General features: G+C 23.8%; 1 protein-coding gene across 1 annotated transcript in view; it reads left to right on the top strand.

Moving 5' to 3' along the window:
- The window catches only part of LOC129611584 (fibrillin-2), a 105,814-nt gene that overhangs the window by 7,385 nt on the left and 71,505 nt on the right, over positions 1 to 26,924 (top strand). The window contains exons 3-5 of the mRNA XM_055524792.1: positions 5,805 to 5,999; positions 24,176 to 24,359; positions 24,479 to 24,645. Of these exons, the coding sequence (XP_055380767.1) occupies positions 5,805 to 5,999; positions 24,176 to 24,359; positions 24,479 to 24,645 (546 nt within the window). The remainder of the gene's footprint in view (positions 1 to 5,804; positions 6,000 to 24,175; positions 24,360 to 24,478; positions 24,646 to 26,924) is intronic.

The raw sequence follows: 26,924 nt of genomic DNA, 5'->3' as shown, positions 1-26,924 counted from the left end.
GAAACTCTCTTGATCGTTTAATTAAATTGTTGGACCTTTTGTTTGTGAATTATTCCGAACCAATTTTATTTCGAATTTCGGTTTTACATTTTCGCAATCCAGCAACTTTCTTTATATTTTTGCCTGGACTATTTTCTTATATTAAACCTGTTGGATTACAATATTTTCTATTTCCTTTTCGTTATAACTTTTATACCGATTTTTCTAAAAACCACTTTTCTAAAAAAAACAAAAAAAAAAAGACAAATCGTTTCACATAAAATTCATTATTCCACTAGCAATTTTTCAATTCCATAAACCAATATAGCGAACACGATTAATTTCTCTGCATTCATTATACGTTCGTATTACAAAATATACACAATTTAGATTTTTATATTAAAGCCACATAAATATTACCATTTGTATTTCAAAAGTTGGATACTAAAAAAAAAATTTGGGGAAAAGAAAAATTACCATTTAAGAAAAATTTTTAAAATAAAACTAAAATAGAAATGAAAAACAAGCAAAAAAAAATGAAAATAACAGCACAAATTAAATTCCACAAAAATTTTCAAAAAAAAAAAAAAACTGAAATAGACCGAAGCGGAACAATAGAAGAAAAACATGTGTCAGTGTATGTTTCACTTATGTAAATGTTAACATCGAACAAATTCGTCAAAGTAAGAACATCAACAAAGCAGAACCAAAATGAAAAAAGTTTAAACTAATATTATGTCCCTAGCACACATATCAGTTTTTTTCTTTTTCTCTTCGGATGCATGCATATAAAAAAGCATGTAGGTACGTACCTATAAAAAAAATACCTATAAACAAATTTATACACAATATCTGCATTTCGGTGTAAAGAATTATTGTAATACAGCGCCATAGTGCCACCGATCAAATAAATTTAATGTGCACAAAAAGGGCTAATTTTAATAGCTTCTAGCCACAATATTTAAATAACGATGCCAATATCGTCAATCGTTTCATATACCATTCAACATTTTGAAGAATATTTAAAAGCTCATAAATTAAATGATTTTTGTAGAGGTTTTACATTTAAATTACATTTTGTTTTTTCATTGTTGTTATGATTATTATGTTTTTTTCCTCTTTTAGCTTGCATATTGTTGTATATATAGGGCGTAGGTGGCATTTTGGATTTCTTTAGCAGGTATTTTTCTTTTACACATATATGTTTTTTTTCCCCTTATGATGATTATTATTATAATTTTGAATTAATTTAAATTAAAATTTGTGAATTTCCATTTTTAAATTTTTGGTTATTTTTGTTTTTATTGTTGAAATGTCATAGAAGCGCTAAATGTTATTATGGCCTAACAAATATGGCAATAAATTTGAAAATTCATCAGTGTAATTTATTTTTGTTTGTTTTGGTTCATTGTAGGAGCTATGGGTGTAAATGTATGTATAGTCAACGAAAAACTTTAATTTTGAAAACAATTTTCAACTACATATAGATACATACACATATTAGAAAAAAACGGTCTCTATTTGGACTCTTTTATTTTATTTGCGCACAGAATAAAAGAGACATTACAAAAAAAAATATATAGTTGACTCAGTTACTTATAGGTTTTACTCAGTTATTTATCAAATTTAATTGCAGATGAATTTGAAATATGATTTTGTTTAAGAAACAAAATGAAAAATTTTTTCCATTCACACAGAATTTTCCACTTAACTAAGAGTAAGCGGAAATTCCAAGCTCTTAAACATTCACAGAAAATCAATTATTGACTTGGAACGCCCGATAATATTTTAAATTTTAATAAAATACTTTATCAATAATTTAATGAAAAATTTCAATAAATGTAAAGAAATCTTGTAGAAAGGTAATTTAACACTAGCGTTTCAGAAATATTACGAGAACTTTCATGGTAGCGCTAAAACTAAGCATATACTTGTAATTGGACATGTGTAGTTCTAGTGCTATTGTATTCCGCAGCTAAATTAGTAAGTCAGTCACACAAAATTATTTCATATAACTCGTTTATCATTTAAAACTTGAAAAATTCTAATATTTTCGTATAAAATGAAATAGAATGAATTTCACTACACCTTTAAAAAGGTATGGTGAATTTTGGTGAAAAAAAAACTATATTTTTTTTGTTTTTTTTTTTTTTTTTTCTTGAAAAAATAATCCGCTCATGGATGCATTTATGCATCACGGATTTCAAATAAATGCTTTAACCCATTGGGCTTTTATGTTCACATCTGTCTATATGCATCATGTATTTTATATATTATATATATATAAAGGCATGTACATATATACATACATATAATTTTTGCTTGATGAAAAAAAGTGATAAAAATAAAAATTTAATTTATTATTTTTATCTATTTATTTCATTTGCTATCACTAATATGAAACGAAGTAATGTCAAATGGTTGAAAAACAGGGAAAAAATGACATTTTTGACCATTTTTCTCGTCATTATAAATTTCCCTCTCTCTCTCTCTTTCTCATTCTCTTTTTTTAACTCTTTCCCCAGGTTGAACTCTTTTTTTATTCTTCATTTTATTGGTTTACCGTTTGTTAGTGTTAATTTAGGCCACCAACATTTTTCGTTTTTAAATTGTTTTTTTTTTTTTTTCGGAGGAAATATTTAAATTTTATTATTTTTTATTCTTTTAAAAGGCAAATTTTTTAAGTGTTAATTAGTTAAAAGCATTAATTTTTTTTTTTTAATAAAATAAAGCCGAAAATAAGAATAAAATGAAAAAAAAAAGAATTTACAGAATGATTTTTGTAGGTGTTGAAAAGTGCCAGCAAAATATTTTATGAGATGAGAGTGTGATAAAGATAACAAATTAAAATAATTTGGATATCATTTTAATGAAAAAAATGAACTTTGTTTTTTAATTAGGTGCGATAGGTATAATAATAATTAATGATTTTTTAACCTTTTGTATCTAACCATAATGATTTTGTTTAATCATTTCTGTAATAAATTCAAAATTTATTTTATTTTCCTGTAACACTTTGTAAATTGTTTAGAGGAGTAGCTAGAATTCATTTAAAAAATAATAAAAATGTTTTTGTATAAAAAATATCTATAAATATTTTATTTGAAACGAAAGAGCTTTTTCATCTTAATTTTCAAATTTATATAGCCAAATAAGACGAATTGAGACACTGGCCGTTCGGGGAGCATAGCTCTAGGCTGGGATTGTCCTTCAACAAAACGTGTCACAGCTATCGAAAAATGAACAATAAGACCATTTTTTAATATCTCTGCGAGTGTCCGGCTCTGGGCGGGGTCAGAATGGTCAAGTAGGGCAGAACATGTATGACGAGGTTTGATGATTCATTAAGAATTAATATTGGGGATTTAAATTGATTTTTTAAGATAATCGGATTGGCTTTAGATAAGGTGCCTGTAATCGTACGCTTAATGACGGCCGGGTACGCTTAATAACGGTAATAACGAGATGATGACAGTAAAACAGCAAATTTGTGTTATTTGATTTGCGGTTGTTCAAGATCTTAGGATATTATTCTGAATTTAATTCATTTATAAACGTGACACCTTGTGAAAAAGCGGTGTACGAAATTTCAATATTGAATTAAATTTTAAATTCGAAGATTTTCATTTTTGAAAAATTATTTTTAACGTGTTCATAATTATAATTAATTGCTACTAAAGAGATTATACATTACAATTGTTTTATAAAATAGCTGCTTAACTTTAAAATGGAATTATTAATTAAAAAAAATTTCTGCATTCAAATTTTATTTCATATTATTTAAAAACAATGAAATTCGTGTACTGAAAAATGTGTTGGAAAATGCGAAATGATGGTGAAAAATTGTTGAAAATAATTTCAAATAAAAAATTGTATTTAAATTTGTAATTGTATTTCATAAGTTTTATTCTAACAACAATATTGTAGATGTTTATTTTTCATTATATTTGTACATATAAACGGTCTAATTAACATATTTTTATTTTACTAAAGAAATCCGGCAGAAATCAGAAAAACAACGTCAAGATTTCAACCTGCGGATCAATAGAGTAGTCTATAAATTTTATTCTAATAATGTTTTTTTTTATTTTCGAATCTTTTACAAGGATTTTTTTTGGGCCCTGCGTATAAACTGAAAATGAAAAACCATAATCTATTTTATATTACAATAGTTTTTGTTTTTATAAATTGGTTTCCAGAAAAATGATTTGAAAATTAAAATATTACAAATCATATTTATCATTTTCAATATCAATACTTTCAATGGCGGAATAGAAGATACAAATCCATGGCAACGCAATAAATTTTACTACATATATCAATAATATTGAGATACCTGTAGTTCTTCAGACCATACAGTTGAATACTTTGTATTTGAATTTCTTAGAAAACTTTCTTTTTATAAAATATTTAAAATCCTATTTATTTTCTGTATTCCATAAAAATACTTTCGGTCTATTTTTGTGCTTAACAACATATTTATCATAAAAAAAAATTATAAAATGTGTTTGAAATAAATTTTTTTCATATCTAATTTTTTTTTATATGTTCAATAAAAAATTATTATTACAATATCATTATAGAATTTACTATACTACAGTTAGCGTTTTGATTAAAGAAATTGTATTTAAGAACCGAGTTGGTTAAGCAATGAATTTGGTTTCCTATTATGTCTAGATCATTGATTACTTAATTTTGTATCTATTACAGAACACATAGTTAATACCAAAGGCTAACAGTTTTGATATTAATAAAATTTTCAAATAATTTCAGTTTAATTTTATTTATAGATGAGTTCAAATTGGTGAATTCCGATCGGTAGATTTTGGTTCTAAGTCCGTAGCTCTAAATATTATATGGACGTCGTCATTCTTTAATGGAAAGTATCCTATAGATAGTATGGTCCATACTCATATTATAAATCCTAAATGTTAATGGACCATAATTATTTCAATATGGACACTGTTGTTGCACGTAGTAGCCTTAAAGTAAAATAAAAATAATGTTATCGTTTATTAAATTTATTGTGCGATACTTTCAATTAAATTCTTTTTAAATTCAAGGAAAAAAACTAACTTTAATATAATAACTTCAATGTGGTAATGATGGAAACAGAAAAAATAAAATTCAATTTCTATTTTTGTAATACAATGACAAGTATCTGGATCTGGGTATACCGTCAATGGATATAAAGTACAAAAATTAAAAAAAAAAAAAATTCTAGAAAAAAATTTTACCATTTTTATCATTTTTTACTTTTTTGAATCATATACACATTTTGAAGTGCAATCATAGTACGATAATAAATCCTTAAACAAAAAAAAAATAAGAAATTCTGAATGTACATAGAATGTACATTTAACCTTAGCTGATCATTATTAAGTCTTTACTAGATTTTAAAAATAAAAAATCCTTTATGAAAATTCAAAATGAAATTTTCTTCTTTTTCTGTTCATAGAAAATGGTTTCTCCAATACACTTGTTCTTGTGTATGTTTATTGAATTTTAAGTGAATTTTTTCTTCTCATTTCTAGGTCGTTCGATCGTTCATTCTTTTTAAAAAATAATACTGCTAGATGTGCTTATTGTGTGCCATTGAAAATGATTTATGACTTCATTGATTTTTTTTTCTTGTTCTCTTTTTTTTTTTATTATTATAATACTTTAAAGAAAATATTATTAAAAAAAAAATTATATTTATTTTTTACTTTTCAGAAAAAAAAAAATTATTTAATTTTTTCAAACCTTCCTCATTTTTTTTTTCCGATTTTACTTTTGTTTTTAATATTCTTGTTCTTATAAAATTGTACTTTTTTTTTTTGCAGCATCAACAGCTCGACATACAGACTGTGAAATTACACCAGATGTACAACATGCTACGTATAGAGTTAAAGATGATGATGAAACAGTTACAGCTATATATACATGTGAAAACGGATATGAATTAAAAGGTGAAGCAAAAATTATTTGCGATCTAGATACAGATGAATGGTTACAGGATCCGCCAACATGTGAAAAAGGTAAAAGATTTTTTTTTTTTGTTATTTGTGAATAAATGTATATTGTATGTAGGTACTACATTCATATATGAAATTTATAGTACAATATGTTTTGTGATTTAAGTGTGATTTTAGTAAATTTGGAATTATGACATGAAGTCTTTTAGTTTTTAAAATATTATAAAAATTGAATTTTTTTATTTGTACAATCACAATAATAATTTGTACGTTAAAATCTAGGGTTCGTCGTCAACTTTATGAAAAAATTTATTTATAGTGTATTTTCATAAGAAATTTATAAGAAAATCGATTTCACGCCTTAGGTATTTGGGTTTAACTATAGAAATCTTCCATATTTCGAAGTTGTTTAAAGGACAAATTTCAAGTAACAAATAATCAATGTAATTAAGAACATTGTAATTCAAATTTACAATATTGTTGAGAGTGATGAGAGAAATTTTTATCTTCTTAAATTAGGTTCATTTTCGATTTTAGACATTCGAATTCATGCTATGATCCGAATAGAATTAAACACAGATAATATTGGCAATGCAAATATTCCTGGGATCGGAAATGTAATAATATTGTACTAATGCAGAATTTAGCTTATAAATGCCCATTGCTGTATTGTGTATCGATGCGGTATTATTACAATTCCGATATCAGGGTATCTGATCCATGGCCTTAAGTATACTATGTAAATATAGATATTAGAGACAAGACTCTGTTTAAAAATAGATATTTAAGTAAAATTCACAATATATTTATATTTAGTAACAATTTTCTTTGTATTTATTGCAGAAATTTAAAAAATTCTGTCGGGCCTTTTTCTTGTCTCTTAAAATTTATTATATATTAAAATACATTAGTAAAAGGAGGACAAAACTATTCAAATTAGTTGAAGCAAAATTTAAGACTTTAGTATTCAAATTTAAAATTATATTTCAAATATTTAAGCTATTTTCGATTATTAAAGTAGCATCTAATGAATTCCGAAATGCTCGGATTAGACACATTATATTTCATAATAGTGATTAGTAATGTTAATGATGATTACTGCAACGGTAGCAGTAGATTATAATTCGAGTCCAGTTAAAAGAGAAAATTTTTTTTCCCTTATTCGTTGCTTTGGCTACAATATTCATTTATTCTACAGTTGTAAGAAGAAATCTTCATAAATCTTCTTTGTTTATTTCATTAGAAAATTTAAATAATAAAATAAACCAATGCACCTTGTAATTGCTTATTTGGGCTAATCATAAGTCTTACAATAATATGACTATAATAAGACGCCTTTTAAAAATGTCTGCTGTTTAGCATACAATAAAGCTCAAAAAATAAATGAACTAATTTTTAAAGAAAAGTAATTATGGTATATTAAAATTAAAGTATTCATGGGCCATATATGATATTTAATTAAAAAAAAAAACTGACAAATATTTGAAAATTTTATTATTGTAATGTGAAAAATTCAATATTTTTCAGATTAAATCTTTTGAAATTCGATTAAAAACATACCCTATAAAATCCTATTAAGTGAAAATAAATTTAAAACTAATTTCAAACCAAAATATAAATACGCAAGGTGGTGGTTTTCGAAGCATAAAATAAAAACAAAAACCAAAAATCAAAACAAATTTCCTCAGTTTCAATCGGATTTCGTTACGTTTATTGAAATTGCAATTTGAAATTTGTACCATAATTGTATGTCTGTTTGTATAAATATATTACCATTTTATCCACATACAATTTACACATGATAAAATTTACTCTTTTTTTTCTACTTTGTACAAAAAAAAATACACATATAAAAAAAAAGTTTAATTTTGGCATTTTGTTGTATTAGATTTCTAAATAGAGAAAAAAAAAATATATATTTCACATTTAAAGCAACCTCTACGTTTCGAATATGTATAACGTATCAACACGTGATCCTGATGAGAATTCCTGTATAATATGTTCGTAATAATGAAAGAAAGAAAAATATCGCAGAAGGGATGTATGATGGTAAAAAGGAGAAAGCAATTTTTCTATGCTCTTTCAACTTTTTTAAATTTGTTTTATTTTTTTTTTTTTATTTAGTAAATATTGGATAAATTTTCGTGATGAAAATATATGGTAGCAGACGAACTCTGTCAATGAAATTCTAATAAAATTCCATAAAGAAGAATAAATATACAGGAATAATAGTAAAAAAATAAAAAAAAAATGGAAGAAAAACAACAAATATAGTTGCTGTTTTTCTTCCATTTCTCATTCATTCAGTAATTTGATATTTAGTGGGACGATATTGTTGTATATGGAAGAGTAGTTCTACAAGGAGTTTATTTCAGTTTATGAATCCTTGGAGTATTCTTGATTGTACTATATATATTATATATAAAGTATATAGTTTTTGATTCAAAGATTATTTTTCTTTTTTTTTTGTGAAATATGTACATAAAATGTACTATTCCTACTTGCTTGTTCTGCTCCTAATGTTATATATTCATTTTATAAGACTATGCGCTATGGTATGGGTATATGTATTCAAGACATTTTGAAAATTCGTTCGAATTGTAAAGCATTTGTACATACGTATATCTATTTTGAGTAATAAAATAAAGGTGTTCCAATGTTAAAGTATAAGTACAATAGAATGACTAAATCGATTGAAATTGAAATTTGTTTAAAAACAAGTAATTAAAAATCTGAAATGGATTTCAGAAAATTTGCACACCATTACTGTCTTAAATCACGGAAGCCCATAAACTGATATTGTGTATCATTTGTATCAACAATTGGTATCAGAGTCGGAGTTCGATATATCCAAAAAATTTCATTTTTTAGATATATCGAAAATTAAGAGAAATGTATTATATTTGTGATTTGCATTCAGCTTAATCATTATATAGTTTTAAAGTGGTTAACATTGCTGTTGTAACATAACATATGGAACATCCTGTGTATAAACCTAAACAAAAACACATACTCAATCGTGTGCATAAATAATGTATAAATATACGTATATGCTTAAATTTTATATTGTTAATGTTATGATAGCATTTTATACTAAAAATTTACTAGATTTTAAGCTTAAATGGTTTTAAATATAAAAATATTTATATACCTTGGTTGTTAGTCATTACGTATAGTAGTCTACTGTTTTGCTAAAAAAATTTTCTTAAATTTAAGGTGTTTTTATTGTATTGGCTTTATTGTTATGAAAAAGAGCAGAAAAAAAAAATATTGAGTGAATTTAATTTTTGTTTTTTTTTTTTTGCTATTATTTAATGGTATATAATGTGTTTTCTCATGTTATTAAACTTTAAAGTACTTGTGAAAGTGTTGGACACTTTAATGGTTTTTCTTATAATGCTTTAGTAAAAAAAATTGTTTAGTATGGTAGATATTTTATTCGAATTAAAAAATATTTTTTTTAAAGAAAAAATATTTGAGAATTTTTACAAAAATTTCCAAATTTTTAATTGTATGAAAATATTTTAATTATAGCTTTGTAAATATTGTACCTTCAAAATGAGCGACGTTAATCTCAATTCAATGAAATAATTAATAAGAAAGTTATTGGTATAAATTAATTACAGAATATTGTAAAAGTTGAAAATATTAAATGGGGAATGAGTATGAAGGGAGAATATTAAAGTGATGATGGGAAGTATGAAACCTCGGATCTTTATTATGAACAATAGAAAAAATTTCCAGTACTTCATATTCTTTTTATGTTTACCATATTTTGTTCTTTCACCCAGTTCTTTTAGACCGGTTTATATTACGGAACCTACAAGCAAAATATTTTCTTATTGTAAAAAATCTATATTGATTTGAGAAAAATGTTCTTGCAATACAACACTTAAGTGAATTTTAATAATATAAGTAACAAATTAAAGAAGTATATTTAGTAAAAGTTATACAAATTTTAAAAATAATATAAATTATTTCAGAAAAATTGTTAAACTCTTGTAAAGTTTTAAATTGTGAACTTTGAAATAATATTGTAATATAGAAAAATTTAAAATTTCATTTCTTCAAGTATAGAATTATAACGCTTAATTAAAGTTGAAAACTAACTATTATCACTTACCTGTATATTTAAAATCTGTTTGAATAATATTCTATTACAGCATGCAATGCACCTTACAAATTACAGGCATATGTTTTGATTTGCTTCTCTTTAAATAATGATTTTGTTCCCTTAAAGCAGTAATTTTGTCTTCATCTCCTGAATATTACATAATCACCATATTTATTTCTTGATTTGTTTATATTCGCGAACAAACTAATTTTTGTGTATTAAAATATTTTAATTTTATAGGATGAACTGGATAATTCAAATATGTAATTGTTTTTCTTTCATGCAATATCAATTTTAACAGCATTCAGCTTCCAAAAATTAGACAAAATTTATATAAATTTCACTTCATCTCCGTTTATTGTAATTTGTCAAATTATATATTGATTTTTTTTAACTATTAATTTGAGTAACATATTGTTTCTTTAACAATGACTCATTTGTGTCCTTAACAAAATTCATATATTTTTCATTCTTCAACTATGTAACAAATACCACCCTTTTATTGCTCCATTTGAAATTTTATATTAAAGGAACTCATGCCATTCAGCTCTTTATAATAATTTAAATCGTATTCTATCTACACTTCCTGTTTTTATGGGATTTCCAGTTTTAATGTACAAACACACTAAAAAGAAAAAAGAAAATTTCAAAGTTATTTAATTATTAAGTAAACTTTAAAAAACAAATCTTAATGAGCTTTTTAATTACGATTTAGTCTTACATTTCTTTGCAATAACAAAAGAACCATTTGATCTCAAATTAATCAAAAGAAAATTTCTCATAATGGACTTATAATTTAAAATTTTAAATGTATCATTAAATTTCATTAACTTAAATGATTTTAAAGTTAATTGTCTTAAATTTGATTTAAGTAATTTGGGGAAGAAAATTGGAAGAAACTAAGCTCCCTTTCCAAGAACTGTCACAAAAATTTGTACAGTACATTGAACTCTATAATATATGAAATGCCCTATATATGTAGATCTTACGCTTGGAAAAATATTTGTTCGTTCTTCTACAAAAAAAAAAAAACTGAATTTAAGACTCTTTAATTAACGTAATTAATTTTTTTTTTCTATGTTTGTTTATTTTGCTCCAGTTCTTTAATCCCTTCAGTTTGTTTTTGTTTTATGTTTTTTTTTCCTTTTATAAAACGTAAATCAAAGGAAAACCACTACTTTAAGAAAAGAAAAATTAATTCCAATTAATTTACACGAAGCTCTTTAAAATTTAATTACAATTTTTGTTAGCTTTTCCCCCATTTCTGTTTCCTTTGTTTTTTTTTTTTTTTGTTTTTGTGTCATTGAAAATAATTGTTGTTAGACATCTGTTGCTAGAATTGCTTAATCTCAATGAGTTAATTTGAAGTAATAAAAATTATAAATGAGAAAATTTTTTAACCTTTGTTCTCGTAATTACTATTTTCCAATTTAAGGAAATTTTGTAAGTAGATGTGGAAATATTTTTCTATTTATTAAAAATTAGCCGAAACTAATTGCATTGTAATAAGTTAAAAATTGAATATTTTGCAATTGATTGTAATAATAAAAATTTATTTTAAAATTTATTGGCCATTAATGACAATTTTTTTTCGGATTTTAATATTCTAATCACAATAAATTAAACAAAAAATTAGTTTCGGCAAATCAAATATTATTCTAATAAATTTTATGGAGCTTACAGATGACATGTTACACAACACTATCACATATTTATTCACTTCTTTGCAAATGTACACAGCATAGATCAAGAATCGGGAAGATAGATTAGGAAAGATAAATTTGAAAGAATAATCATTAGTAATAGAAATAGAAAACAAGAAAACTAATAGTAGCAAATTATTCTTTTTGCGGGAAAAAAAACAAATCATCAATATTTCGTATAGCATAATGTTGTATAACATTTTTTATTTATATAACAATATTAAAGCAGGATCCTGATAATAAAACATTACCGAAATTAAAATTGTTTTTAAAATTAAATTTTTCGTGTTAATTTTTGCGAAATTTTATTTAGAAAAGTTTTGTAAGGCAAAATTTTTTATAATATATTAAATTCTTACATCATTTGAACTATTCGACTTACGGTTGGAATCAAAACGAATATTTGCCAAAAGTAATGGTAGCATTTAAATATGATTAAATTTTTAAATATGATTTAAAATTTGTTTACTCTACTTATTAACCACCATAGACACTTTATCGACAATTACCACTATGGATGGTATGCAAGGGTTAAAATTTTTAATAAGTTACCTTTTTTAAATGAAATGTGTATGTGTTATGAATCTTATGTGGTAAAGAGTAGAGTTTTTGTTTTACAAAAATATAAAATATTTTTATGAAAATTTGCTTGCTACTATAATAAATGCTCCATTTAGAATTTTGTTTTATATTTTGTATTTTAATATCATAAATTATCCTTATTTACTTTTATAAAAAATTCTTAATAATTTTAATGAAAATGTAGTTTCTCCATTGTTTATATTATATTCAATCATTCATATTTTAAAAAATTTTTCAAAGTGTGTATACAAAGTTGTAAATTTCTTTCTTATGATCCTTTTTTTCCATTTTGATTTCATAAAATTCACATTTCACAAAAAAAATGTTTTTGTCATACTAAAACTACACAATTTGATTAAAAATAATAATATTATCTATGTATGTATATAACTATGTATTAATGTATATGTTATTTACAATTTCTTTTTTTTTTAATATTTAAAATCCTATTAAAAACGGAAGAGCAAATATAAATTTGTTGGATTTTCTTATTTTATTACTATAGAAATAAAAATTTTACAGTTTATAGTTAACATAGTATGAAAAATGTACTTAAAGTTTTAAATGTTACTTAAATAATAATTTTTACCGACCGCATTGCATACAATAAGGGAGATTATGTGATGACAACAAATTTCATATGTGAAATTTTCGGCAGAAATGCGTTTCTCAATGATAAGGAAGCGTAATTAAAATATTTTTAGAGGGCTGTCTGTCTCTCTCTCTATCGGTCTATCTGTCAGTCTGCCTGTCTGTCTGCCTGTCGTTCTCTCTGTCAGTCTGTTAGTACAGATCAATATCTCAAGTTCGGGTATACTGGTTTTGTTAAAATTTTATATATGAGTTTACTTTGAAGGTGAGACAGTTTGATCAACTTTCGCGATATGTCAAGCCTCGGAGAGTGAGATCTTACTATATAATTCGATTTTTGCAAAAACGATTTTCGTATTCGGAAAAATGACAAGATAGCACTAATCAATTTGTATAGTACTAGCTTTCCGTTTCTGCAAATTTAATATTTGGGTTTTGTTTGGTAGCAAAAGTAACTCAAGAAATTTTCAGGGAATTCGGATGGCATAAATTGTAACTCTACTAAGAATCAAATTTACGTTTTTCTTAGCATGTTAACTAAAAACTTTCTGGTGTCCTTTAATTTAAAAGAAGTATTTAAAAGTCACTTTCATAATCTTCTCCGACACTTTCACTAAACTAGACAATACACATTTCGGTCAGTGTCCTGACTACATCAAATTTTTTATTTCTTTAAAAAAAAGTATTTTGTTATTTCCTTATATCTTAAAAAAAAAAGTATTTTGTCAATTTTTATTTCCCACATTTTTTTATGTTATTTGTATGCATATACCATGTATGCATAGACACTTAAAATTTTATGAAAATATTAACCCTTTTTAAGGATTAAATTTAAATTACATTTAAGCAGAAAATTATTTTCTAAAATTTTAAATTTATTTCAACTTTATTTTTTGTTAAAAATTTTTATATTGGTAAGATTTAGATATTTTCACCTTTCCTTAGAATTGCATATAATACGGCGTTGTGTTATCGTAACTTGGAAAAAATAAAATTAAAATGCTGATTATAATGCTTTTTTAATTTTAAAGTGTAAAATGGCCTAACAATATTTTTAACCCTAAGAATACAACAAAAAGAAAAGGAACAAAAACTCTGAATTGTACAACCGACACGTCACTTGAAACTAGTGCAAAAAAAAAAAATTAAATTTTTTTGCACTTTTTGAAATCCGCTGTACAGTAACTTGATAATTAAAAAATATGAGCATAAAATTAAGTGTATCCAACTGACACAGCTAAATCAATATTTTAAACTTTATGATAAAATTTTGTGAACTGAAATGAACTCGTCACGTCACATAGACTAGACACGACATAAAGCTTTTATTTCTAGGTGTTAATTTTCAGAATGATTTGCTTTAGTGCACTCAATCCTTATTAATTACACATTTTCGATTTCATTTGTGCTAATTTAATTTTAACAGTGACAAATTAATCATGCTAAGTTTGTTTTGTTATACTCTGTATGACCAACAAATTTTTCTCATCTTAATAGGCAATAATTGGTTATTTTTGAACATTCTCCGTTTAATAAATATTATATGCACTTATTTTAATTTTAAAATAAACTGATTTTACCTTAGAAAATCCTCACTTATACATACTTTAAATCTTTTTTCGTCTTCCATTTTTTGTAACTTGCTAGAAGCAATTCTTGAATTTTTCTAATTCAAATTAGAAATATTTTGAAATTATTAAAAAAAATGATTTTTCTTCTCCTATAATTCACAAATTCCTTACATTTACAAACGCACACAATTTATTTATGATTCTCAATATTAAATTTTAAAATTTCTTTGAAGAAGAAAAATATATTTCTACAAATGAAAATTCTATAACTGTCATTAATATTTTAAAATTAATGATATGTTACTTTCAAATTTAATACACAAAGGAGTTCTCAGTTTTTTAAGAATTTTACTTCAAATTCAAAAATTTATCATCAATATTTTTATTTATACGAAATAACAAGAATAATTTGTAAAAAGAAAAGAACGTGTGTGTGCTCCCTAACCCACAAGAAAAGTAACATGAAATATTAGAAGAGTAAAAATGAGAGTATTTCTTGACACCTATATGAATTATAAGAAAATATAATTTATATACGGAATTATTCGACTTGATAGGCTTAAAAAGTTCATTTGAGTTCGATAATTGGCTTCTTTAATTCATTTAAAAACCTTACAGTATTTTTATAACACAGATCAATCTAATATAAGAAATTAACTGATATATTACCCAAAACTTGAATAAACTATCAAACGCTTTTATATAGAAAAAATTCAAATACGATTTATTATTTGAATCGATTTAAGATTTGCTCGCAAGAATAAAAATCTTCCATACTTAGTAGGATTACAATTTAAGTTAAGATTTCTGAAATGAGTGAGTATTCTCAACGGTCTTAAGGAATACACAAGGACACAGAACAATAAATGAGATACTTCCCGTATATAAAATTACAGTTCAAAATTTTTTTAAATGTGCTCATTTTGAAACCTTTTCATTTTTACCACATTTGTATTGTATAATATTTATAACACATGCATAATACCTACGACTACATATACTTTACTTCCTTATATGAAAATACCTAATATTTATATGCGTACACGTATATATATATACATATTATTACATATAGGTAATAAAAAATATGAAAGTAATGAAAGTATCATTTATCATCTCTTTTTTTTCCCACCATCATCTTTTATTTTGCAATAAAATACAAAATACAAATAAATAAATAAATAAAATATAAAATCTTAATAAATCTTTAGAAATACTGAAAATCTAAATTATATGAACAAGAAAAAAAAATCCTTAAATATTATTTAAAAAAAAAATCCTTTAAGGTTTCAATAAATTTTTAAAATCTCTTTTTAAGCTTCTGACTTTCTTTACAAAAAAAAATATATAGGCAATTTTGTAATTGAAATCCATTTTTCGTATATAAAAAAAAAAGTAACATTAATGATTATTTTTGATAGAAATAATAAAATTAATAAAAAAAATAAAAGAAAAAAAATATTATGACATGTTTATGCACTGATATAAGGATATTTTACACAAATATAAGAAATATATAAAAGAACATCCTTATATTAAATTATTATTAAGGAAAATTTCTTGATTATCTTCTACATATCAAATTTACGGAAATCTATTTGTTGCAAATTACGGTCATCTTTTGAATAAGGATGTAGATAATAATGAAAATTGCAAATCGGAAAATTTATATAAAATAGTTTAAATTGATCTATACAAGGTATTCAGTATTTCTCTGAATACTATAATTAAGACCGATCAACTGAAAATGAGGCATATATCACATAAGCAATAGGAACTTTTGAAAATTTGATTTGGAAATTAAGTATTTTTAAATAAGAAATAAATATTGATTATTTGATTTAATACCAGAGTAAAAAATTAAGTAATTAAGAAAGGTTATTGTTAAATTAAACTTCATGCATAACATATTCGTAGTTTAGGAGACTTTTCCATTCCGTAGTATCTGGAAGAAAGTAGTTTTTTTTTTAAAGATGCGTTTAAAACGTTAACAAAAATTCTGATAAAAAATTTGTACAAGAATTTTTTTTTTTTAGATTCGTATAATCTTTTAGTTAGTAAGAAGACACCGGATATACATTTCATTTTGCAGCATATTAAAGCGTTAAGAACGCCCCATCGATATACGTTAACCCAAAGAATTTATTCCCAACTACCCGGAATAACAAAATTTTCACTTCCGTCATGGAAGCCTCAACTCTACTTTGAGAACTAAAACTGAAAACAACCTTGTGATTCATTTATTCCTAAGCAACCAGAGTGTTCTTGTGTCACAAGCCAATTACAAAAAGTTAAAAAAAAAACACACACTATACTAACACACTTAAAGTACACATACTTATATGTAAGACATTTAATCAAATTCCTTATAGTTCATATTTTGAGAAAAATGTCAAAAGTAAATTCGTTTTAAAAAAATTTTTTTTTTTATTTCTGTCTCCAAAAAGCCAGAGACAATCTATAAAATCTTAATAGGATAGACAACATTCATATTTTCGTTCACATTCTATTAAAAGGGAAAAAATGTTAACGCAATCTAAAGTGCTTGTTTTCTATAATTAAAAACAAAATTTTGTATTTTTACATTTCATTTTAAATGAGAATTTATAAGTAATTTATAAGCACTTTAATAGACCTAAAGAAGGTAAAATTGTTAAGCATTACAGAAACTTAGTGTATAAATCAAAGAATTACACGGTCTTAAATGAAAATGGCAAAATTTTTTACTAAATTTATTAGTAAATTTGGTGTTTGTCAATATTTTTAAGTGTATAAATAAGAAAATTGCATTTAATAAAGTGAAATGATACAGAACTCTTTTCAAGGTAAAGTTTTTTCTTTCTAAAAAATAAATTGAAAACCAAATTAATGAAATTAGTTATGATAATTCTTGAGGCGAAATTTATGAAATTAATGAAGATCAAAATTTCCCATCGCAATGGTACTCTGATTTCGAATTATTTTACACTCAATTTTTGAGTTATTTTACCGTTATAATAATTTCAATCGAATTAACTATTTAATTTCAACCAAATTAAAATTCCAAAATAAAATGTATGAATTGCTTTAAATTTATGGCTAAATTCATAATAATTTTTTTAACAGTAGAGGCCAGAAATTATTAAAACAAAAAATGAAACATGACTAGTTTGAAATGTAAGCCCTCTGGCACTTGCAAATTGAAATTAATTGACTGACAATATTTAATAAAAAAAATCAATCACACAATTCGAGTATGGTATTGAAAATAAAAATGATTTGATCAGTGACAAGCGTGCTAACATGTTGGACAAAAACGAATATATAAAAAGTTTGAAAAATTTTATTTATAAAATGTACTAATAAAGTTATTACTTAATATTTATAGTCATTTTTCAATACATACATATATATGTATGTATATACTGGTTCAAGTGCTAATAATAGGATAAAAGTTTAATAATGAAATTCCTGTAAATATGAAGATTTTTTCATTTCTCTTGTTCTTATATTATGTAATATTATTTGTTGTTATTAAATGCAAGGATTTTCTTAAATCCTTTCAAAATACAAAATCTGTATACACAGATAATACATATATAGAAAATTGTATACATATACATATATATGTATTCGTAAATATTCAATTTCAAAGAAAGGATAAAAGAGATCTTATGATTAACCTTTATTCCATATTTAGACACATGTATACATTATGTACATAACGTAGTATATGTATATTTTGGGAACCAGGATTTTGATTTTATTAAAAATTTTCTGAAAATCTTTAGAATTACATAATATTATTTTAATAAATTTATTTCATGTTTTCTATTTTATTTTTATTCATTTTTATTTTAGACAATATTATTATATTAAGATTTTCTATTTTTCCTTTTTTTTGTTTTTGGAATATTATACTTTTATAAGGAACTTTCTTTAATAAAATATTTAAGTAAGAGTTAATCTGTTATATAAATCGAATGTTATCACCTGATAAAAGTTTATAAATGCAAATTTATATATGTTTTTGAAATATTATTATGTTGGTTAATGGAATCTTGTTCATTTTAAGCCCATTTATGTAATAAAAAATTTAAATACATACATACATACAAGTAATAATATTACAGGTAATTTATATATGCACCTTCATATATGTCATAATATTATATTAGAATATACATATATCATATATATTATAAGAGAAATTATAATAAATATTATTACATAAGTAATAATATGTATTATGTTTGTATAATTCATAGAATATAAGGTTTACAAGTATGTATGAGCCTTTTGTATTATCTTTTTAATTCGATTATTTTGAATTCGATATTTTTTAATGAGAAATTTTATTATATTATGATCTTGTAGATAAGTTTTTTTTTAAATGGTTAAGGGCACATTTTTCAAATCTTATAATAATTCTAAATAAATACATGATATTTTCGTAATTGGTTTCTTTAAAGAAACTTTCGTAATTGGTAATGAGGAATGGTTGCCCTCATAAAATGAGTAATTTGATTTAAGTAGTTGGATAATATCATAATTAAGGATAAGACAGCAAAATTTTTGTATAGCTAATTTAACGATGAGAACTCCTTAAAGGATGAATTCTGTATTAATATTTGATATACTTTTTAAAAGACATCAAGCCTATATTAAATCTGAAATTTGTTAATGTTAAGTTTTACAATCCGTTATTAATACATCGAATGTGATAAGAGCCAATCATAAATAAAAGTAAAGACGTGATTCTTCATATTTGATGATTTATTAGACGATAATTAAATATCAGAAACCCCATACCACATATTTTTTCTAAGATATAGAATTTGTTTATGAAGTTAGAGCTTATAAACTTAGAACGCGTTTAGAGTTAGAAGCTTAGTTTTGCATTAAGTCTGACAATTTTCGAGCATTGCGAATTATAATGGTCTCATCTTGACAAAACTTTAAATCAAAGCATTTTTGCCTGGATAATTTTTAATAAGAAAACGTTGAGTCTTTTTATGAATCAGTACAACAAAAAATTTTTTCCGTAAACATAAAGGAAACTCTAAAATCGAATGGCAAATTAAAGAGAGAACCACTATTGAAACAATTTTATTGGAACTTTTGACCTTTAATCTCATTACATAACATCATAAAGTCCATGAATGTAGAACTAAATTTACGAGGCTAATAAATTACTTTCTATCAACATATATTGTAGGATATATTTAATTTCAGCCAAAAAATAGAAAATTTGCGGAGCCGTAAAAATATTCGAAAAATGACAAGCCAGAATAGCATAAGCAATGAAATTACAATAACATATTAAAACATTTTAAAAAAATTATACAGTCATGAGAACAGCTACAAAAATTTAAGCACGAAAGAACAACCGTGAGACTTCAGCTTCAATTTGATAAAGTCGTCGAATTTTATAGGATTATCAAAAAACATATCACCTCTACATGACTCTTATATGTTTTATTTTATTACATCTTATTCTTAAACATACCGTTAACTTTAGAAAAGTAAATAAAATACGTACTACTCCAAGTTTTTCGCAATAATATTCAAAATCCTATAACTTAATTAATAATCATTTAATATCTTTGAAAATTTACTAAAATTTGTTATCAATTCGAACCAACAGAATATACGTATATGTTTAAATTTCTATAGTAACCTTTCAATTGTATTATGGTTTTTCTACTAAAATCATGAATGTTGTATATGGAGAAAGTGTAATTATTAAAAATGAAATTCGTACTATATAACAAATTATTAAAAAAAAAAAAGATTTATTTCACTTATTTTTCAATAATTTTTCTAAAATAAATGAACTCTTAACTATGTTCAGTTTTATGTTACATAATTAATTTTCATAAGTATCAACATAAATTTTCTAACCAAACCAATATTATTTTCTGAAAATTATACACAAATAGCAGTTATACATAATATACACATACGAGTACAACAGTAATATAGAGAAACACATTGGTGCTAAAACCAATAACTTGATTATTAATTATTATACATTTACTTCATATTAAGTACATATACAAACATACAAGGAAATTTTATTTTCTGTTTTTTTTTTCCTCAGAAAACTATAATGAAACCGAGCTGTCACTTATTTTAAGAATGTAGATCCTTATTTTCTTTTTGACTTTTTAATTTTTTAGCTTTTTTTGAAATATGTACATAATCTCAAGGATAAAATATAAATCTTGAAATTGCATATTTTAAGCTTTATTTACAGTTTATTAGAAGAATGTACTTTGTTACAAGAAAAAAAATTTCAATTTTTGCCTCTTAAATAATCTTGAAAGGTTAATTATACTTTTTTTTTTTGGAATTTACTAATTTAAGGTATAAGTAATTGCTATTTAAATTTTTAAAATACAGAGTGTTTATAAAGAGAACAAAATTTTGCTTACTTTCAAAAATGAGGTCGAAATAAAACATGGATTTTGTAGAAAAAATTTAAATATACTTGTTACAAATTTCGCGTTATGATTCTCAAGTTACTCTATAAGCAGTTTTGATTATCAGTTACTATTTCCCGCTTTTCCATTCGCATTCGCTTAATGCACTACACTAAAATTAAAAATATTAACCCTTTCTTGCTACAAAACAAAATATTTTAATTGAAACCTTTGATGACTGTGAAAGATTTATTGCAGTAGAAGATGTAAACTTTTGAAGATTACATAAAGGTTTATCACTAAATATCCTTTTCGGCAATTTGGGGTGCTTTTCGTCAATGAAGTTGAAATAAAATTTTATTGTCCAATAATTGGAAATCACGGTTTTGCAATATACGAGTTGTTTTAGCCACAAAGGTAGTGATATTAAACTTCTAGAAATCTAGACTGAGAATTATAATAATTTTCAATAACCAAATTTTCTTATATAACAGTTTTTTCTGTTAGTTTTTAATTCACGTCAGTCTTGTTGTTTACACAATAATTGAAAAATTAAAAATCTCTTAAAATACAAACAACCTGTATACCGTAATAATAATAATTATTGTTCACTTTCCTTATTAAAATAATATTGTTACTTAACTCAATTTTATTCTATGATTATAAGCTATAATCAAACAAACTTATACTGAATACTTAAAATTTTATACAATCTAACCAATACAATAATATGTAAGCTTGTATGTGATAATATCACTTAACATCATATTGTAATTTTTCAATGCCATATCAATTTATCAAAAAAAAAGAAAAAAAACAAAAGGAAGAAAATTAAAAGCCAAAAAGAAAGCAATCGAAAAGTATAGCATGGCGCAAAGTGTGGTACTATTGAATTTTTCTTTTTACATTGGAGAAGCAATTTTATTGCAATATCATGTATACTTAGTTGAAGCCCAACTATAATAATGTACATATAATCTGGTATGGGTATGCATATAGAAATAAATGCATTTAATATTATGTGAATAATTATAGTTATGTATGTATGTACATGTAGTTCTTGTTGAATTAATGATTGCAATGTGTTATTTTCATCTTTTTGATGTCTTGCGTCACATAATCGTCATTATAAATATCATCATTATCATCATCAGAATCATTATTATTTTATTATTATTATATTTTTTTAAGTATTTTTCAACTGGAAAATTTTTAGTTGCATTTTCCTTTCTAAAGTACAAGGATTACCTACGTACCTTCCTTGTATGTATATATACGATATGTATGTAATTATTTTATTCTTCATACATTCATTCTACAATTTAATATATGCATTTTTCTTTTACTTTTTATCACATTCCCGAGAAATTTTGCAAAAAAAAAGACTGTAGTTTAATTTTATCTGTCTGTCTGTTTACAAGATATAGGAACAAACATTAAGATAAAAGCTACAGTTTTGTAAACAAATTAATTTTATAATGTAAAAATTATAATTGTAAAATAAAACTTTTACATATCTTCAAGTTTTTTAAAGTTATTAAGACTTCCAACTCATATAATTTTGCATACATACTCTTAAAAGGTCATAGGACTTGAGACCATTGGTGGGTGTCCTCAGTGGTCACTCTCATACCCACTGCCCCTCCATGATTCATCTGAAAAGAATGGGCACGGTGGAAGGCGAGGCCTGCCGTTTTTGTCTAGAAGAGGACGAAACGATGGAACACTTATTTTGTGAATGCGAGGTGGTGGCTGAGATGCTTTGGAAGGGGCTTAGGAATCTCAATGGAGGTCTCGCGGCTTGAGATGGTTGCTATACTATAATTTTTCAGGGACCTAAATATACCTATCCCTCCAGCACAAAGAATAACTATTCGATAAAGCATCATTTCAAACAAAAAATCTTGACTTAAAGATTAAACGAAAATGCGCTATTCTACTATACATGAGTTTGGTCGATTTAATTTTTCATTTTATAGTTGCATAGTTAACACGTCATGATATGCAAGTAGTGAAAAATTCACTAATTTTTTTTTTCATGAAAATCTTTTTAAAAATAATTATACATCAGCAATTTTTTTTTTATTTTCACATACACAATACATACACATATAATATCCTTTCAAGTTGAATAATAGCATTAAATTATAAAGAAAATTATTTTTAATTTATGATAATATTGCATTCTTATAATTTTTTTTTTGTGATCAACATTACACAGCATACCATTACAATGCACAGGATATTTATTTTAAGAATTTTTAATAAAATGTTGCTATAGAAAAAAAATGTCATTAAATATTTTTTATTTAGCTGATTTTGGCTTTTTCTATGATGGGTTTAATAGGTTAATAGTATAATACTAAGTATATTATAAAGTAATTAAATTAGAAATTTAAATAAAAGGACTCATAGGTACTTAAGGACTTTAAGTTTTTGTCTACATAATGATTTTTGAAAATTTTGCATATGTACTTATGTAAGCATAACATTTGAAATTTTTATGTTTTTTATACATATTATTATTTAAAATTTATTAAGTTAGCTTTTATGAAAAAAAGTTTTTTTTTTTTAATTTAAGAAACTTAACCTAGCTCTTAATAAACTGGTTTATACTTTTTTATAATTTCACTTAGGATACATGATTCGTTTAGCAATATGAAAATAAGCAAGTTATACAATAATAGAAATTTAATTGCCTAAGCTATTACTAAATTATTTACTGTGTCTATCATATTATTGCTTTTAAAGAACAATCACTTTTACATATCGTTTTAAAATATAATATTATGTACAACAAATATAACAACTCTCATGTGTTTTTTCGAAAAATCGAATACTAAAATTATTTGAATAAGCATTTTTAATTAATTGATCTTAGAAGATTATATAATACCAGTAGAAATAAAAATGGTGGAATAAGCAGACCTGTTAACAAACATTTAAATTTAAATTGCTAGTATGGTACTAGTATTTGTTTTAATAAGGGCTTGCAAGAAAATTCTTAACGTTAAAATGTGATGTCTGTTATATTATAAATCTTATTTACTTGGATTTAAATTTTCCAATAATCAATTCCCAATAGTTTGTTGATACACCATAAACATGCCACTTTATTCAAGAATTTAATTCAAGAAATGTTCTTTAATGTAACACACGGACACCTAAAAAGATACAAGTTCATACATATACATCAATTATTATTTGTTTTTAAAAATAAAATTCATTTTAATAAAATATGTAGTTAATAATACAAAAAAAAATTTTTTTTTAGTTGAATCTGGCGAAACTGGTAATGGTGAAAATCATGTACCAGAAACGACAAGAAAAAAATTCCATGATATTCAAGAAGATAATTTTATTACCAGAGAATTTGCCTTAAGACTCGATATGTCATGTGTTCAAGCACGTGTTAAAGCACCAAATATAGATAATGGACAAGTTGTTAAATATGACAGGTAAATTTTTAAAATAATATATGTAATATATTTTTTTAATAAGTATAAGAAAATAATTAAAACGATTTTTTGATAAATTATTAATGCCCAATGAATTTTATTAATTCTTGTTTTAATAGACGTAAAAAGGGCGGACAACTTTTCTTAGTTGCATTCTACAGATGTAATAATAATTATGATTTCGAAGATCCAGAAATAAATGCTGTTTATTGTAGTAAGAAAAATTGGATTGGAGAACATCCAACATGTGTTTCATCAAATGGTGATGATTATAATGATGGAGATGGTAAGTACATTACAAAATTTCTATTAACAATTAGCTATATTGATTAGAATGAAAAAATTAGATTTAAGTTTTCCAACAATTTAACCAAGCAATCAAGTGTAAAACCTTATTTGAAATAACTTGATTTCGTCGGCAATCAGGTGGATATTATCAATATAATATTTAAAAAGTTTCGAATTTGTATTTTCGAAACATTCTTAATCTTCAGTTATATTCCGAATTCAAAATTGTTTAGTTCCGAACACCAAATTTTCTTTCGTGAAAAAATACTTTCTTACCTTGCATGCTATCTTTTAAATTTTTTGATGTTGAAGGAGGATGTTATGAAGAGCACAATCAATGATACAAAACGCATAAAACCAACTAAATTAAACGCTTTTTCGAAAATTCAATATTTAATTTATTTAATAATAAATATAATGGTTTTTTCCATGTGTTAATTTTGTTTATTAACAACTATAATGATGAAAATTTAAGCTCTTTTATATGTGCGTCTGTGTCCATGAAAATTTTTTAATAATCATTTTAAACCGTTAATTAAATATTAATAATTTTAAAGTCGATTCGTAAGCTTATAAACGTTATAGGCATTCATAAATTAATAACGTATTTTTCAATTTTTCTATTATGTATTTTTTTTTTCAATTCTATTGTATTTTCCTGATTTATCGGATTTGTATACGGTTATATAATAAACGGGATCTATAAAAAATTTCAACTTAATTACTAAATCTCCTTTTCAATTGTTTTCATTAATTAAAAATATTAAATAAAATATACATATTGTTTTTTTTTTTTTAATTTTTTTTTTTGTATAAATAATGATTTTTTTTTTTTAATAAAATTAAAAACCTATAAATTATTAATTATTATTGACTTTATATAAAATTTTAATTGAGAAAAATAATAATAATAAATTTTTTCTGTCAAAATGAACCCATTAAATTAAGTGACAATCAGGATGTTTACAAGTTGTATTAAAATATCATTAATAATGCATATTAAAATAAAATTGAAAACACAAAACAAAAAATCATGCACATATTTGTACATACGAATAATAATAATATGAAACAAGAAAAATTCGAATGGTTGCAAAAAATAAAACCGAAAAAAAAAAAACCAATGAACAGAAGAAAATATTTTTTTTTTTTATTATTAAAATATATTTCACAAGAATTAATAAATCAGAAAAATTAAAATATCGAGAGAAAACTATAAATAAAAATATTGCCCATTTATTTTATTAAAATTATAATGAATGTCAAAAATTAATTTTCCGCTCGGTTTCGAAATAAAAATTTTGTGGGAAATGACAACAAGTAGAACAAATTGAAGAAAAAAAAACTTAAAAAGTAAAAAAACAAAAAAAAAAACAAAATTGTCAAAATGCTATTTATTCGATTAAATTTATTTTGAAAAAGTTTTTAAAATCAACCATATTAAATTTCATTGAAAAATGTATATATAAATTTCTATTTCGTTCCAAAATAAATTAAGTAATCAAAGTATGTTAATCATGTAAAATTTGACAATTGACAAAATTTTAAAAGGATAAAAAGAATAAAATCTGTCATTTATTATGTCAACAATTGTTTAAAGATGTCATTTTACCGTTTATTTTCATTAAAAATGTCAACTTGAAATTTAAATAATTTTTATTAAATTTTCTAATTAAATTTAAAATTTTCAGATTACATGAATGTTTTTTGTTTTTAAAAAAAAATACAATTTAAAGTGAAATGATTTCAGTTTTAAATTTTTAATGCAGTTGAAGAAGCATTTTCATTTATTGAAATAAAATTTTTAATATAAAATTTTGCTTCTGTTAAAAGACTAGCTTCTTCTTTTAATAGATTATGAATTGCGTTTCATAATTTCCAACATTCATTTATGTAAGTAACTTCAATAGATTTTCCGTGAAAATTTAGATTATCCAACTAAACTTGGAAGTGTTTCAAGATTTTATATGTAAAAAATAAATAAAACAATTATGTAAAATATGTTGTTTTACTATGTATGCCGCTATTCTAACCAGTAAAATAATTCCATAAGACCGCGAAGACGTAAGACTGTTTTATTAGACAAACATTCAAAATGAATGAATACATTGTATTATCTATAGTCAAAACAGACACATAAATTTTTCCGTGAACTTTAAGAGCGGTGTGACGAGATTTAATGCATATATACGAAATGAGCTCGAAATGCGTTGCAAAAACTTCGTATTTAATAATTTTAAGTTAACTTATTATTCTGTAATATATCTGAAACTTGAT

The sequence above is a fragment of the Condylostylus longicornis genome, unplaced genomic scaffold, assembly GCF_029603195.1.
Source record: "Condylostylus longicornis isolate FDR11 unplaced genomic scaffold, ASM2960319v2 ptg000053l, whole genome shotgun sequence".
Taxonomy (NCBI): Eukaryota; Metazoa; Arthropoda; class Insecta; order Diptera; family Dolichopodidae; genus Condylostylus; species Condylostylus longicornis.
The sequence above is the reverse complement of the archived record's forward strand: the minus strand, read 5'-3'. Positions and strand labels throughout refer to the sequence as shown.